The sequence below is a fragment of the Macaca mulatta genome, chromosome 19, assembly GCF_049350105.2.
Source record: "Macaca mulatta isolate MMU2019108-1 chromosome 19, T2T-MMU8v2.0, whole genome shotgun sequence".
Taxonomy (NCBI): domain Eukaryota; kingdom Metazoa; phylum Chordata; class Mammalia; order Primates; family Cercopithecidae; genus Macaca; species Macaca mulatta.
In genome coordinates this window covers 7,458,591-7,475,462 of record NC_133424.1, presented here as the reverse complement: position 1 = coordinate 7,475,462, position 16,872 = coordinate 7,458,591, and the positions used below count along the sequence as shown (strand labels likewise).

The following is a 16,872-nucleotide window of genomic DNA, read 5'->3' as shown; positions in this document are numbered from 1 at the left end:
TTTGAGAGGACAAGGTGGACGGATCACCGGAGGTCAAGAGTTCAAGACCAGCCTGGCCAATACGGTGAAACCCCATCTCTACTAAAAATACAAAAAATTAGCCAGGCATGATGGCGCGCGCCTGTTAATCCCAGCTACTCGCGAGGCTCAAACAGGAGAACTGCTTGAACCCAGGAGACCGAGGTTGCAGTGAGATGAGATGGCGCCACTGCACTCCAGCCTGGGCGACAGAGGGAGACCTCCGTCTCAAAAAAAAAAAAAAATGCAGGAGATGGGTACACGAATATTTGAGGAGCACCCCCAATTCTTGGATGCCTGCTGTACCCCCAGTGCACAGAACACAGTCTAGTCCCTAACAAATGTGCAGTGGAAGTTTGTTGAATAAATGAATGGGCCCCGGAAGAATGAGGTGGAGAGGGAAATAGGAAGATCGGGCGGGGAGGGGTTGGGGACAGGCAACTCAGTGGCTCACCCGAGGCCACTGCCTGGCCCATCCGGCAACCACCTCCACCCACTGTGCGAGCTGCAGACTGGTAGCAGTTGGAGGGAATTTCCCCTCGCCAATCGCTCTAGTCCCTCCCCTCGACCGGCCGGACATCCCCAGAGAGGGGCAGGCTGGTCCCCTGACAAGTTGAGGCAAGTAGACGCCCAGGAGCCCCGGGAGGGGGCTGCAGTTGCCTTCCTTCCTTTCCCCGCAGCGCTCTGCGCCCCCCTCGCCCCGCCTGCGCTAGCGGAGGTGATCGCCGCGGCGATGCCGGAGGAGGGTTCCGGCTGCGCGGTGCGGCGCAGGCCCTATGCGTGCGTCCTGCGGGCTGCTGTGGTTCCATTGGTCGCGGGCTTGGCGATCTGCCTCGTGGTCTGCGTCCAGCGCCTCTCACGGGCTCAGCAGCAGCTGCCGCTCGAGTCACTTGGGGTGAGTTGAGATAGAAAGTTGGGAAGAAAACATCCGAACTTATTCCGGCAGAGAATACGGAGAGGGGCAGAGGGACCGTGCACCAGGGCGGAGACTGAGAAGCGCGGGACAGAAAAGACAAAATCAGAATGAGATGGGTACAAAGAGGCCAGGGAGGAAGATCGGGTAGGGCAGAAACAGACACCAGAACAGGGAGGCGAGGCGGGGACCAGGCTGCGCCGTGTAGGGGCTCCGAGAGAGTCACCCTGCCAGGAGGTACAGGGAGATCCCGGGACGGGAAAGGTAGGCGCACATGGAAATGGAAGATGACTCGGCTCTGGTGTTCCCCGGCAGGCTGACTCAGAGGCTGCTGGGGGCTTCACAAGGCTGGGCGTGGGGGCTCCCTGGAGCCTCCTAGGACGGGATGACCCCAGCCACTCGCTCCGGGTGGGGGAGGGGTCCCCTTGGGGACCGCGCCGGGCACCTTTGCAGCGGAGAGAGTCCGCTGCGCGCGGTGCACTCGCGCCCAGTGACATACAGGAAAACGATTCGGGAAACCAAGAAGTTCTTTTGAAGGTCTCGACTTTACGCTCCCCGCTGGTTCAGACCTGCTTCCTCTTTAAGAAGTCTTAAGAGTAAATAAAATAAAATGAAGTCACCCGTGCGCGCCGTGGGATGAGAGTTGGAAAGGAGGATGGCCAGAGAAAAGAGAGCTCCTGGCACGGGGGACACATAGAACCTCTCTGCTTACGTCCGTGCCCTGTTTTCTGGTCTTTTCTTCCAGTGGGACATAGCTGAGCTGCAGCTGAACCATACAGGTAACACGGGGGACGTGGAGGGACGGGGAGAAGAGACACAGAGAGAGAAGGAAGGAGTGGGGAGAGACAGAGAGAAAGAGACACAGAGAGACGGAGGGAGAGAGAGAGGGAGAGATAGGGAGGGAAACAGAGAAGGGGAGACAGAGAGAAGAGAGACGGAGAGGGAGGGGGAGGCCAAGAGAAAGGGAGTGAGAGACAGCGAGAAACAAGGACAGAGAGAGACAGAGGGGACAGACAGAGACAGAAGAAGGCAGGCAAAGAAAGGGAGAAAGAAACCGGGAGAGACACAGGAAGAGAGAGCAAGGGAGAAAGACAGAAAGAGAGAGAGGGAGAGAGAGGAAAAAAAAAAAAAAGATAGAGGAGAGAGAGGGAGGGAGAGACAGAGAGGAACAGTGAATGAAAACCGGAGAGGCGGCCGGGTGTAATCCCAGCACTTTGGGAGGCTGAGGGCGGTGGATCACTTGAGCCCAGGAGTTTGAGATCAGCCTGGCCAACATGGTGAAACATTGTCTCCACTAAAAATACAAAAATTAGCTGGGCGTGGTAGCAGGTGCCTGTGATCCCAGCTACTCGGGAGGCTGAGGCAGCAGAATTGCTTGAACCTGGGAGGCCGAGGTTGCAGTGAGCCGAGATTATGCCACTGCGCTCCAGCCTAGTTGACAGAAGGAGATTCCGTCAAATAAATAAGTAAACAAATAAATAAATGAAAGGAAAGAGAAAGAAAAGAAAGAAAGAGAAAGAAAGAGGGAGGGAGGGAAGAGACAGAGAGAGAAAGAAAGGAAAAAAGAGAAAGATGAAAGAAAGAGGGAGGGAGGGAAGAGACAGAGAGAGAGAAAGAAAGGAAGAAAAAGATGAAAGAAAAAGCGAAGAAAGAAAGAGAAAGAAGAGAGAAAAGAGGCGAATGGCAGAGAGAGAGAGGAAGAGACAGACAGGGGGAAGAAGAGAAAGAGGGTGAGGGAGAAAGAGAGATCATGCCCAAGAGAAAGAGGAAAAGGGAGAGAATGAGAGAGAGAGAGAGAGAGAGAGAGAGAGAGAGAGAGGGTAGGTGTGTGTTTCTGGGCATCCACTACCTTTCTCTCTCTTTCGCTCTCAGTCCTTCACATTCGATCTCTTCCCTTAGAAGAATCAAAGGGATTTTGTTAGTAATCAAAAATGCTCACAGGAATGGCTACCCTTCCTCCATTCATGCCACAAGCACTAATTATACATCTGCGGTGGGGAGGCCTTGTTCCGGTGCCGCGCACAAAACAGAAATCCCTGCCTGGTGAGCTTCCCTTCTACCATTACTCCTACTGAGGAGGAGATGACAAAAGATAAAAATGAACATGTGAAAAACAGAGCAATGCCACATAGAGTAAAACAGGCCAAGAGCAGGTTTTAGAGAAAAATCAGGCAAGGATGTGTGGGTGGGGAATCCCGGCATGCCTGGGTTGGGGTTTTCATTTAAAGTGGAGTCGCGGCGCTGGGGGGCAGGGGGTCTCTGAGTGGGTGGCATTGGCAAGAAGCCTTAAGGGAGATGAAATGAAGCATTCTGCTTTAGGTGAGAGTATCTGTCTCCTCCCAGCCTCTCTCGAACACTTCTTCCTCTTCTGTTTTTCCACGGTTCATCCCCAGAGACTAACATCACTACAGGCTTGTTCCTTCTATTTTGTAATGGAAAGGACCTTTGTTTCTCTCTCTTCTCCTTGGGTCTCTGACCCCTGATCTCTCTCTCTCTCTCTCTCTCTCTCTCTCTCTCTCTCTCTCTCTCTCTCTCCCCCCTATATTTTTCCTGTAATTTGGTCTTGAGGCCCCTTTCTGGAGAGTGACTGTAAACTCTAGCCCCGCATCGACGGGGCACCGGGCGTGGTGACCATGGTTGTTGATAGCGTCTTTCACATGTCAGTTCTTTCTTCTGGTGGATGATGTCATGCCTAAGTGTCTGACAGGGGACCAGGTGTCACTCTTACAGGAAATTTGCAAAGCCTGGTAAACAATACAGGAAATTTGCAAAGCCTGGTAAACAACCTTGTGGCTCCTGTTTGACCTGTGTTCCGTTCCTTCCTCACAAGACAGCCAGTGTCCAGGAGAGCCTCGAGTAAGAAGGAGAGTGAGGCTCAGGTGTGTCAGTCAGATAAGACACGGAGACAGGAGACGCTGCGAGAAACACATGAAATGCGGCCGAGCACCGTGGCTGACGGCTGTGATCCCAGCGCTTTGGGAGGCTGACGCGGGAGGATCGCTTGAGCCCAGGAGTTCGAGACCAGCTTGCAAAACATAGCAAGACCACCATCTCTAGAACAAAATTTTGAAAATCAGCTGGTCATGGTGACGCACGCCACTTCCCAGTGACTCAGGAGGCTGAGGTGGGAGATAGCTTGAGCCCCAGAGGCTGAGGCCGCAGTGAGCTATGATTGCACCACTGCACTCCAGCCTGGGTGACAGGGTCAGACACCATCTCTCAAGAAAATAAAGATCCTAGAGAGAAGAGGGCCAATGAGAAGGTGTCGGAGCTCTCTGAGACATACACACGCTCAACCAGCGGGTGGAGAGCAAGGAAAAGAAAGGGACCTGGGAGCCAAAGCTTTTATTGAGGTTCAGGGTGTTACCCAAGCAGGCTTCCCTTCGGGAATTCTCTCGAGCTGTTTCTCGTGCGCTCTCTCGCACGTCCTCTCTCTCGCTCTCTCGCGGCTCTCTCGCGTCCTCTCGTGCGCACGCTCCCTCTCACACTCTCACACTCTCTCTCGCTCACTCTCTCGTGCACTCTCTCTCAAGCTCTGTAGCTCTCGTCCTCTCTCACACACACACTCTCTTGCTCTCTCTCTCATGCTCTCTCGTGCTCTCTTACTCTCTCCTGCTCTCTCATTCTCTCTCTCGCTGTCTCATGCATTCTCTCCCTCTATATCTCTCCCTCCCCATCCGTCTCTACCCTTGTCTGTTTCGGTTTTTTTTTTTCTCTCTCTCTCTACCCCTCTCCCCTTACTCCTCTCTCCTTCTCTTTAGATCTCTTACATTCTAACCCCCTTCTTTTTTTTTTTTTTTTTTTTTTTTGAGACAGGGTTTCTGTCACCCATACTGGAGTGCAGTGGTGTGATCATAGCTCACTGCAGTCTCATCCTCCCAGGTTCAAGCGATCCTCCAGCCTCAGCCTCCCAAGAGTAGCCAGGACCAGAGGCGTATACCACCACACTTGGCTAACTTTTTATTGTTTGTAGAGGTGGGATCTCGCCATGTTGTCCAGGCTGGTCTTGAACTCCTGACCTCAGGTGATCCACCCGCCTTGGCCTCCTAAACTGCTGGGATTTCAGGCATGAGCCACCATGTCCAACCTATCCCTTGATCTCTAACTCTCAATCTCTATATCTGACTTTCTCTATGACCTCCTGTGCCTCAGTTTCCCTAAAACTTCATCCTCTCATCCCTCTAACCCTGTGCCCCAGGACCTCAGCAGGACCCCAGGCTATACTGGCAGGGGGGCCCAGCACTGGGCCGCTCCTTCCTGCGTGGACCAGAGCTGGACAAGGGGCAGCTACGTATCCGTCGTGACGGCATCTACATGGTCCACATCCAGGTGACACTGGCCATCTGCTCCTCCACGTCGACCTCCAGACACCACCACCCCACCACCCTGGCCGTGGGAATCTGCTCTCCCGCCTCCCGTAGCATCAGCCTGCTACGTCTCAGCTTCCACCAAGGTTGTACCATTGCCTCCCAGCGCCTGACGCCTCTGGCCCGAGGGGACACACTCTGCACCAACCTTACTGGGACACTTTTGCCTTCCAGAAACACTGATGAGACCTTCTTTGGAGTGCAGTGGGTGCGCCCCTGACCACTGCTTCTGATGAGGGTTTTTTAAATTTTATTTTATTTTATTTAAGTTTGAGAGAAAATGTTTACACACAGGGGCCACCTGAGGTGGGAGTCGGGGTGGGGTGGTGGGTAGGACAAGGGAGGGTATTGAGTTTTTTCTGTCTTTTCATTTTCCTATTAAAAAATGCAAAAATCAGCCAGGCATGGTGGCATGTATCTGTAATCCCAGCTACTCGGCTGACTGAGGCAGGAGAATCGCTTGAACCCTGGAGGTAGAGGTTGCAGTGAGCCAAGATTGTGCCACTGCACTCCAGCCTGGGCGACAGAGCAAGACTCTGTCTCAGAAAAAAAAAAAAAAATGTTCTTGGTTAGGGATGTTTGAAGAATAGAGGAAGCAGTCTGGGCACCGTGGCTCACACCTGTAATCCCAGCACTTTGGGAGGCCGAGGAAGGCAGATCGTTTGAGCCTAGGGATTCAAGACCAGCCTGGGCAACATAGTGAGACAACTATCCCTACAAAAATATATAAAAATTAACCAGATGTAGTGGTATGCTAGTCCAAGCTACTCGGGAGGCTGAAATGGGAGGTTGGGTAGAGCCCAGGAGGTCAAAGGCTACAGTGAGCCGTGACCATGCCACTGCACTCCAGCCTGAGCAAAAGAGTAAGATTCCCTGTCAAAAAAAAAAAAAAAGTTCTGTTTTCTCCTTGGTGCCTCTATTTGACGAGAGGAAACACAGAGATCACTTTGGGTGGCTGTCCCTCAAAGCAGACAGTGCAAAACACCTAACAAGTTGGGAGGCCAAGGTGGGTGGATCACTTGAGATCAGGAGTTCCAGACCAGCCTGGCCAACATGGTAAAACTCCATCTCTACTAAAAATACAAAAATTAGCCATGCATGGTTGAGGGCGCTTGTAATCCCAGCTACTCAGGAGGCTGAGGCAGGAGAATCACTTGAACGCGGGAGGCGGAGGTTGCAGTGAGCCGAGATCGCGCCATTGCACTCCAGCCTGGTGATAGGTGTAGCAAACCACCATGGCACACGTTTACCTATGTAACGGAACTACACATCCTGCACATGTACCCCAGAACTTTAATAATAATAATAATAATAATAAAAGATCACTTGAGGTCAAGGAGTTCAAGACCAGCCTGGCCAACCTGGCGAAACCTCACCTCTACTGAAAATATAGGGTCTTGCTCTGTCACCCAGGCTACAGTGTGGTGGCATGATCGTGTCTCACTGCAGCCTCAAACTCCTGGGCTCAAGTGATCCTCCCACCTCAGCCTCCCAAATAGCTAGGACCGCCAACACAGGCCACCACAGCCGGCTTTTTTTTTTTTTTTTTTTTTTGAGATGAGGTCTCATTACATTGCCCCAGTTGGTCTCAAACTTCAGTCTCCCGAAATGCCCATCTTCCTACCTCAGCCTTCCCAAGTGCTGGTATTACAGGCATGAGCCACTGCACTGGACCTCGAATACATTTTGGAACCCAGAACTGTCCAGTATTTAAAGATGGTGTACAGGATTAGACCATCTTTTTTTTATTATTTTATTTTGAGATGGAGTCTCGCTCTGTTGTCCAGGCTGGAGTGCAGTGGTGCAATCTCATCTCACTGCAACCTCCACCCACCCAGGTTCAAGTGATTCTTCTGCCTCAGCCTCTCAAGTCTGGGACTACAGCAATCTGCCACCACGCCTGGCTAATTTTTCTGTTATTATTAGAGACAGGGTTTCATCATGTTGGCCAGGATGGTCTCGATCTCTTGACCTCGTGATCCACCCGCCTCGGCCTCCCAAAGTGCTGGGATTACAGGCGTGAACTACTGCGCCCGGTGTTTATACCGTCTTTTATGCATCACCTTAGCAAGGTTGGGGCAGCATTTTGTAATCAAACACCATACCTATTTTTTTTTTTTTTTTTTTTTTTTTTTTTTTTTTTTTTTTTTACAATGAGAAGTGTTAACATTCACACTAAGTGGGATACAAATCAAGACTACAGGCCAGGCGCGGTGGCTCATGCCTGTAGTCCCAGCACTTTGGGAGGCCGAGGTGGGCGGATCACCTGAGGTCAGGAGTTCGAGACCAGCCTGGTCAACATGGGAAAACTCCGTCTCTACTAAAAATACAAAACTTAGCCGGACATGGTGGCCGGCACCTGTAACCCCAGCTACTCGGGAGGCTGAGGCAGGAGGATCACTTAAACCCAGGAGGTGGAGGTTGCAGTGAGCCAAGATCGTGCCATTGCACTCCAGCCCGGGTGACTAGAGTGAAACTCCATCTCAAAAAAAAAAAAAAAAAATCAAGACTACAATTACCAGCCTGGCTAATATGGTGAAACCTCATCTCTACTAAACATATAAAAATTAGCTGGGTGTGGTGATGGGCACCTGTAATCCCTGCTACTAGGGAGGCTAAGACAGGAGAATCTCTGGAACCCAGGAGGTGGAGGTTGCAGTGAGCTGAGATAGTGCCACTGCACTCCAGCCTGGGTAACAGAGTAAGACTCTGTCTTAAAAAAAAAAAGAAAAGAAAAGAAAGACTACAATTAACAAAAAGTTAGTTCAGGTCAGAAATTGCCGCCAAACAATTTACCAAAACGACTTGATTTCCAGGGGTTTTTGGATTTTGGAATTGGGGACTCAAAGTAAAGTCAAATGCTCCTTACGGCATTTAATATGGACTGCACACCGTTTTAACACATTAACTCAGCTCGTGTTTATGCAAGACCTACAAAGCTGGAGGAATCGTCATCATCCCATTTCACAGATGAGAAAAACAGAGGCGCAAAACTTTAAGTCATCTGCCCAAAGTTACTGGTTTTGTAACTGCTGGGGCCTTTGTATTTAACAGTTAAGGAAAATAGTGGCATAAAACCTGAGTCACAAGCCCAGGGCAGTTCGTCTACATAGTAGTGGACTCAGGATTCCAACCCAGGTAATCCCGCATCTTGCATCCTTGCTCTCACCTCTAGAGGGTGAAGTGAGAGGAGAGGTGTGGGGTGTCCCCAGCTGAGGGAGGGGAAGTGAGACCCACACACCACCCTCCCCCACAAATCTAGCCCTGCAGCCCCTCTCCAACCTTACTTGGACTCAGGACCATGCATCTGGAAAAGCCACAGACACTCGACGCCAGCTTGTGAAAGTAACCGGGAGGGAGGCTGTACCCTGCAAAGCCACAGGGAAGGGGCCGCCCAAGACCATGAGAACCCACCACTTACATCAGCATGACCTGGATGTGAGACACAGAGTCAAAGGAGATTATCTGGCAGCTTTAAGATTTGACTGCCTGACTATTCACAATAGCAAAGACTTGGAACCAACTCAAATGTCCATCGATGACAGACTAGATTAAGAAAATGTGGTACATATACACCATGGAATACTATGCAGCCATAAAAAAGGTGAGTTCATGTCCTTTGTCGGGACATGGATGAAGCTGGAAACCATCATTCTGAGCAAACTATCTCAAGGACAGAAAACCTAACACTCACAGGTGAGAATTGAACAATGAGAATACTTGGACATAGGGTGGGGAACATCACACACCAGGGCCTGTTGTGGAGTGTGGAGTGGGGGGAGGGGGGAGGGATAGCATCAGGAGAAACACCTAATGTAAATGATGAGTTAATGGGTGCGGTAAAACAACACAGCACATGTATACATATGTAACAAACCTGCACGTTGTGCACATGTACCCTAGAACTTACAGTATAATTTTTAAAAAAGATTTGACTGCCTGGCCAGGCACAGTGGCTCACGCTTGTAATCCTAACACTTTGGGAGGCCGAGGTGGGCAGATTGCCTGAGGTCAAGAGTTCAAGACCAGCCTGGGCAATATGATGAAACCCTGTTTCTACTAAAATACAAAAAAAAAAAAAAAAAAATTAGCCAGGCATGGCGGCATGAGCCTGTAGTCCCATGGCTGATGCAAGAGAATCGCTTTAACCCAGGAGGCAGAAGTTGCAGTGAGCCAAGATCGAGTCACTGTACTCCAGCCTGGGTGACAGACACTATCTCTTAAAAAAAAAAAAAAAAAAGATTTGACTGCCCCACTGGATTTTGGAATTGCAGGGGGCCTTCAGCCCCTTCGTTTTGGCCAATTTCTCCCATTTGGAATGGGTATATCCAATGCCTGTACCCCACTGTTTATAGGAAATAACTAACTTGGTTTTGATTTAAAGACTCACACGTGGAAGGGACTTGCCTTATCTCAGATGAGATTTTGGACTGTGGACTTTTGAGTTAATGCTGAAATGAGTTAAGACTTTGGGGGATGGTTGGGAAGGCATGATTAGTTTGAGGACATTATGCTCAATGAAATAAGTCAGTCAAAAAGGAAAAATATGTATTGTATAAACTAGCTTACAGTAATCTACCAATAGGAGTAAAACTGTTCACAGGAATATAAAATAGAATTTTTTAGATGTGCGGTCTTTGAGGGTTTCTTTGTGTTTCTACCCATCAAGAATTTTCCTTCAGGTGCTTCACAGTTATTTGAATCAGTTCTATTTTCTTTTTTCTTTGTTTGTTTGTTTTGATTTTTTGTTTGTTTTTTGAGATGGAGTTTCGCTCCTGTCACCCAGGCTGGAATGCAGTGGTGCCGTCTCAGCTCACTGCAACCTCTGCCTCCCGGGTTCAAGTGATTCTCCTGGCTTAGCCTCTTGAGTAGCTGGGATTACAGGTGCCCACCACCATACCTGCCTGTAATCCCAGCTACTGAGGCAGGAGAATCGCTTGAACCTGGGAAGTGGAGGTTGCAGTGAGCCAAGATCAAGCCTCTGCACCCCAGCTTGGGCAACAGAGCAAGACTCCATTTCCAAAAAAAAAAAAAAGAAGAAAAAGAAATCCAATGTCCATTAACAGGAAGGCTGAGGCAGGAGGCTTGAACCCAGGAGTCTGCAGTGAGCTATATGTTCATGCTGCACTCCAGCTAGGGTGACAAAGGAATACAAAGAAAGAAAAGAGAGAAAGAGAGAGAGAGAAGGAGGGAGGGAGGGACGAAGGAAGGAAGGAAGATTATTTGATGTTATATGATTTTCACCTCAATTTTTGAAAAAAGAGTGTATACACAGGGTTTTATAGAAAATAAAATGCGGCCGGGCGCGGTGGCTCAAGCCTGTAATCCCAGCACTTTGGGAGGCCGAGACGGGTGGATCACGAGGTCAGGAGATCGAGACCATCCTGGCTAACACGGTGAAACCCCGTCTCTACTAAGAAATACAAAAAAAAACTAGCCGGGCGAGGTGGCGGGCGCCTGTAGTCCCAGCTACTCTGGAGGCTGAGGCCGGAGAATGGCGTGAACCCGGGAGGCGGAGCTTGCAGTGAGCTGAGATCCGGCCACTGCACTCCAGCCTGGGCTACAGAGCAAGACTCCGTCTCAAAAAAAAAAAAAAAAAAAGAAAAGAAAATGCAAGGCCAGTCACAGTGTCTCACACCTGTAATCCCAACATTTTGGGAGGCCGAAGCGGGTGAATCACCTGAGGTCAGGAGTTGGAGACCAGCCTGGCCAACACGGTGAAACGCCGTCTCTACTAAAAATACAAAAAAATTAGCCAGGGGTGGTGGTGGGCACCTGTGGTCCCAGCTACGCAGGAGGCTGAGGCAGGAGAATCGCTTGAACCTGGGAGGCAGAGGTTGCAGTGAGCCAAGATCACGCCACTGCACTCCAGCCTAGAAACAGAGCGAGACTCCATCTCCAAAAAAAAAGAAAGAATGAAAGAAAAAAGAAAATTCAGTCTGTTAACAGTTAATCATCATCCTGTCCACTTCATCAAAAGGAAATTCAATGTCCGTTAACAAGACCAGGTGCAGTGACTCATGCTTGTTCCTGGCACTTTGGGAGGCCAAAGTGGAGGGAGACCAAGATGGGTGATTCACCTGTCCCAGCTGAGGGAGGGGAAGGATCACCCACCTTGGCTTGGTCAGAAGGGCAATAAGGGAAAGACCAATGTGGCTTTTGTGGCAAAACCCTCTCTCTACTAAAACACACAAAAGAATTAGCCAGGCATGATGGCGGGTGCCTGTAGTCCCTGCTACTCGGGAGACTGAGGCAGGAGAATCACTTGAACCCAGGAGGCAGAGGTCGCAGTGAGCCAAGATTGCAACAAGGTCAGCTTTCTCTTTTTTTTTTTTTTTTTTTTTTTGTATGTTTAGTAAAGACTGGGTTTCACCATGTTGGCCAGGCTGGTCTCAAACTCCTGACCTCAGGTGACCCACCCACCTCGGCCTCTCAAAGTGCTGGGATTATAGGCATGAGCTGATGCATCCAGTTTCATCTTTTAAAATTTAGCATTAAACTCAGACACCCAGATTAACAGGATAAAGACCAGAGATGTCCACCGTCATAAATTTAGCCTGCACAAAGGAGGACCTGGTGTTTTGATGAATCTACCTAACTCACCAATTAACTGACCACACTTTGTGTGTGATCTTTTTTAAGGGTGACGGTAAATGCTTCATGAGTATGTTGTGCTGAGACAGAAAAACTGTATCTCTTTAAAATTCTCAGAACATTGATTTAAATATCATGCTAGCGTGCGTATGCACAATGCACATGCAAATTTCCAGCAAACTTTACCAGCCCTGAGACCCGAGTGAGACTATTTGAACACAGAGCCCACATTTTCCAATTTGGGGCAAACCCACTTCTTAATACTATGCAAGTCTCCAGAGAACCCACACATTTGTGCCCCAATATCTGCTCATTTCCTCCCACCCCTATTCCCTGGTAACCACAGTTCTGCTCTCTGTCTCTAAGAGTTTGGCTTTTTTTTTTTTTTTTTTTTTTTTTAAGATTCCCCATATTGACAGAACAGGAGTATCACTATCTTGGACAAGTGCTGCCATTTTAAGTTTCATCTTGATCAGGGCCGGGCGTGGTGGCTCACGCCTGTAATCCAAGCACTTTGGGAGGCTGAGGCAGGTGGATCATGAAGTCAGGAGATTGAGACCATCCTGGCTAACACGGTGAAACCCCGTCTCCACTAAAAATACAAAAAAAATTAGCCAGGCATGGTGGCGGACACCTGTAGTCCCAGCTACTCGGGAGACTGAGGCAGAAGAATGGCATGAACCTGGGAGGTGGAGCTTGCAGTGAGCCAAGATCGCGCCACTGCACTCCAACCTGGGTGACAGAGCGAGACTCCCTCTCAAATAAAAAAAAAGTTTCATCTTGATCAAAAACTGCCTAAATCCAAATGGCATCAGCCTAATGGCTAAGGTCACCATGACCATAAACCACAAATAACATCCTCAACCACAGACATGTCAGCCCTAAGATAACCTCCTTTCTGGGTGGGAAGATGTCAGCCCCAAGATAACCTCCCTTCTGCTCAGAGACATTCCAACCCCCCCACAAACCTCTCCCCCACACAGAAACATTTCAAGCTTGTGATAAGCCCCCTCACCCTAAAACCAATATATACTGTTAGTCTGTAAGAGAGAGCGCTCCTGACTGAAATTGACTAGAAGCCCCTCTCAGGTTTATTCTCCAAAATAAACCCGTCTTTGACTGTTGAGCCACTTTTTGTGTTTCTTTCCTCTTTCTTTAACTCTTACCCGTATAAGTGAGATCATGCAGTACTTGTCTTTCTGTGTCTGGCTTATTTCACTGAGCTCAATGTCATCCAGGTTCATCCATATTGTCCCAAATGTCAGGATTTTCTTCTCTTGTAAGATGCAATAATGTTCCAATGTGTTCCTCTCTAGACCATACTTTCTTTATTCATTCATTATTGGACACTTAGGTTGTTTTCATATCTTGGCTATTATAAATAATGCTGCAATGACACTATTCACAATAGCAAAGACTTGGAACCAACCCAAATGCCCATCAGTGACAGACTGGATTAAAAAAATGTGGCACATATACACCACAGAATACTATGCAATCATTAAAAAAGAGTTCATGTCCTTTGTAGGGACATGGATGAAGCTGGAAGCGAAGCCATCATTCTCAGCAAACTAACACAGGAACAGAAAACCAAACACCACGTATTCTCACTCATAAGTGGGGGTTGAACAATGACAATACATGGACACGGGAGAGGAACATCACACACCAGGGCCTGTCAGGGGATTGGGGGCAAGGGGAGGGAGAGCATTAGAACAAATACCTAATGCCATGTGGGGCTTAAAACCTAGATGACAGGTTGATAGGTGCAGCAAACCACCATGGCACACGTATACTTATGGAACAAACCTGCATGTTCTACACATGTATCCCAGAACTTAAAGTAAAATAAAAATAATAATGCTGCAATGTTCATGCAGATATTACTATGTTCTGACTTCTCAATGTCAGAAGTACGGCCTTTGAGGAACTGAAACCTGTGTAGCTGAAAGCTATTAAAGAGCAGATTCTCTTGCTCCAAATACTGCATTCTGGAAGAGGGAACTAAGGTCTTCAAGTCTTAGTGAAACCGTTCTCTGACGTCTTTCTCATATACCCTGGTTTCCCCATGGGGGCCACACAAGACCCAGGGCATTCTGGAAGAGGGTACTAGGGTCTTCAGGTCTTAGCGAAGCTGTTCTCTGGTGTCTGTCTTATATGCCCTGATTCCCCGATGGGACCACACAAGACCCAGAGAAGGCAAACATTTCCACTGGCAGACTTGTTGCAGATTCTTCTCTCCTCCAACCCCAAGATCATATTGTACTTGCAAGATCGTTTCTGCCCTGAGAATTGGCTTAACTCTAACACTTTGTCATTATTCAAATAGGCTGGGACGGATGTGCCTCATCCGCTCAGGAGGCAAGCCCAGACAAGCCCAGACAAAACCAAACTTTCTTTACATTCAGAGACTATCTGGACTCTCAGATTCATATGTAAGTCAAAAACCACCTACCCAGCACCCATACACACACACACACGAGCACAGCCTCCTCCTCATGTGCACACACCCAGGCCTTGGTAAAGTGTGCACACTTAGTCTTTTATGTGCACAGACCATTACTCTGTCAAATAAAAAACAAATCCGAATTTAGCAGGAGAGACTTTATTCAAAAAGACTATTACAAGGAGGGTAGAATAGGACTATCCTGTCACACACATCCATGTGAAGAGAGTCCACCAACAGACTTTGTGTGAGTAACAAGGTTGTTTATTTCACTTGGGTGCAAGTGGGCTGAGTCTGAAAAGAGAGTCAGCAAAGGGAGATGGGGGTGGGGCAGTTTTTATAGGATTTGGGTAGGTAGTGGAAAGTTACAGTTAAAGGTGGTTATCTCCTGCGGGCAGGGGCAGGGGTCACAAGGTGCTCAGTGGGGAGATCATGAGACTCATTGTTCAGGAGAAGGAATGTCACAAGGTGGATTGTTTAGTTGGGGTAGGGCAGGGACAAATCACAATGGTAGAATGTCCTCTTTTGTGGTTCTTCAGTTGCTCCAGGCCATCTGGATGCAGGTCACAGGGGTTATGATGGCTTAGTTTGGGCTCAGAGGCCTGACATTCCTGTCTTCTTATATTAATAAGAAAAACAAAACAAAATAGTGGTGAAGTGTTGGGGCAGTGAAAATTTTAGGGAGGATGGTATGGAAAGATAATGGGTGATGTTTCTCAGGGCTGCTGCAAGTGGGATTAGGGGTGACGTGGGAACCTAGAGTGGGAGAGATTAAATTGAAGAAAGATTTTGGGGTAAAGGGTGATACTGTGGGGTTGTTGGAAGGAGCATCTGTCATATAGAATGATTGGTGGCCTGGATGTGGTTTTGTAGGAACTGAGAAACCAAACAGAAGATAGAAGGTCCAAATAAGAGAAGGAAATAAACAGGTATTAAAGGACTAAGAATTGGGAGGACCCAGGATATCCAACTAGAGAGTGTCCAAGGTGGTTCAGCATAATTATCTGCTTGGTTGGCGAGTTTTTGGGCTCTATCCTTGAGTGCTTTTATGTTGTCATATACCAGGCCAGATGGATTTAGGTAAAAACAACACTCTTCATTTAAAAATATACAGAGTCCTCCTTTTTCAGTAGTGAGTAAGTCGAGGCCTATTCCTGTCTTCTTATATTAATAATAGGAAAAACAAAACAGTAGTGGAGTGTTGGTGTCATGAGGGGAAGTTGTTCGGTCCCGTTTGCAAACTGATTTTTGGGGGTAGGGAAAACTAGTGTACATGTGCCTGTCCAATTAACAGGTAGACACATGTAGGTGGAGGAGCCACAGAGGAAGAAGAGGCCTTGTGTAAGGTAAAAATGGAAATGTAAAGTGAAAAGATGAGAGGATGTACTAAAAGAGGTACCTTCCTGTGGCTGGGAATCTGGAGTAGGCAAGAGAAGATTACCAGCCTGGAGAATTTCCTGTCTAGCCTGCTGGAGGACTGGAAGATAGTCACCCAGAAGGCTTGTGTCTGGAACAAGGTTGAGGCCAAGCAAGAAAGTGTGTCTGTATAAAAGTTCAAATGAACTGTACCCTGTGGTCTCTCGAGGACAGGCCCTAATTCTGAGGAGGGCAAATGGTAGAAGTACTGTCCAGTCATTTTTAAGTTGGAGGCTGAGCTTGGTGAGGTGTGTTTTTATTTTTTTTTTTTTTTATTTTTTTTTTTTTTTGAGACGGAGTCTCGCTCTGCCGCCCAGGCTGGAGTGCAGTGGCGCAATCTCGGCTCACTGCAAGCTCCGCCTCCCGGGTTCACGCCATTCTCCTGCCTCAGCCTCCCGAGTAGCTGGGACTACAGGCGCCCGCCCCTGCGCCCGGCTAATTTTTTCTATTTTTAGTAGAGACGGGGTTTCACCATGGTCTTGATCTCCTGACCTTGTGATCCGCCCACCTCGGCCTCCCAAAGTGCTGGGATTACAGGCGTGAGCCACCACGCCTGGCCGAGGTGTGTTTTTAAAAGACCATTCGTCCGTTCTACCTTTCCTGAAGATTGAGGATGGTTTGGGGTACGAAGTTTCCACTGAATACCAAGAGCCTGAGAAACTGCTTGGGTGATTTGACTAATAAAGGCCAGACCATTGTCAGATTGAATAGAAGTAGGGAGGCCAAATCAGGGAATTATATCTGTTAGAAGGGAAGAGATGACTGCAGTAGCCTTTTCGGAGCTAGTGGGAAAAGCCTCGACCCATCTGGTGAAGGTATCGACCCAAACCAAGAGATATTTAAATTTACAGACATGGAGCATATGAGTAAAGTCAATTTGCCAATCTTGTGTCACAGTAAATCCACAAGCCTGATGTGTAGGAAAAGGAGGAGGCCTGAGAAAGCCTTGGGAGCTGGTGGCATAGCAGACAGAGCATTGAGAGGTGATGGTCTTAAGGATGGATTCCCATGGAGGGAAGGAGATGAGGGCCTGCAGGAGGCAAGCCAGAAGCTTGTATCCCACATGGAGGTGGTCACGAAGGGAAAAAAGAATGGACTGAGCTTGTGAGGCAGGAAGA

General features: G+C 48.5%; 1 protein-coding gene and 1 long non-coding RNA gene across 3 annotated transcripts; both read left to right on the top strand.

The window, feature by feature from the left end:
• The first annotated feature begins 364 nt into the window (after positions 1 to 364).
• On the top strand, positions 365 to 9,926 carry CD70 (CD70 molecule). 2 transcript variants are annotated; one of them, XM_077979670.1, is made up of 4 exons: positions 371 to 913; positions 1,677 to 1,710; positions 5,130 to 5,384; positions 8,115 to 9,926. In XM_077979670.1, the coding sequence occupies exons 1-4, from the start codon at positions 386 to 388 to the stop codon at positions 8,174 to 8,176; spliced, it is 879 nt and encodes a 292-aa protein (XP_077835796.1). In that variant the 5' UTR covers positions 371 to 385; the 3' UTR covers positions 8,177 to 9,926. The 2 variants fall into 2 exon arrangements, with proteins under 2 accessions (XP_001088935.4, XP_077835796.1); XM_001088935.5 differs by lacking the exon at positions 8,115 to 9,926 and having other exon boundaries at positions 365 to 913; positions 5,130 to 5,692.
• A 2,954-nt stretch (positions 9,927 to 12,880) lies between these two features.
• LOC144337040 (uncharacterized) lies at positions 12,881 to 16,667 on the top strand. Its single transcript, XR_013409650.1, has 3 exons — positions 12,881 to 13,983; positions 14,087 to 16,077; positions 16,317 to 16,667. It is a non-coding gene; the product is annotated as an uncharacterized LOC144337040 (long non-coding RNA).
• The last annotated feature ends 205 nt before the right edge of the window (positions 16,668 to 16,872 follow it).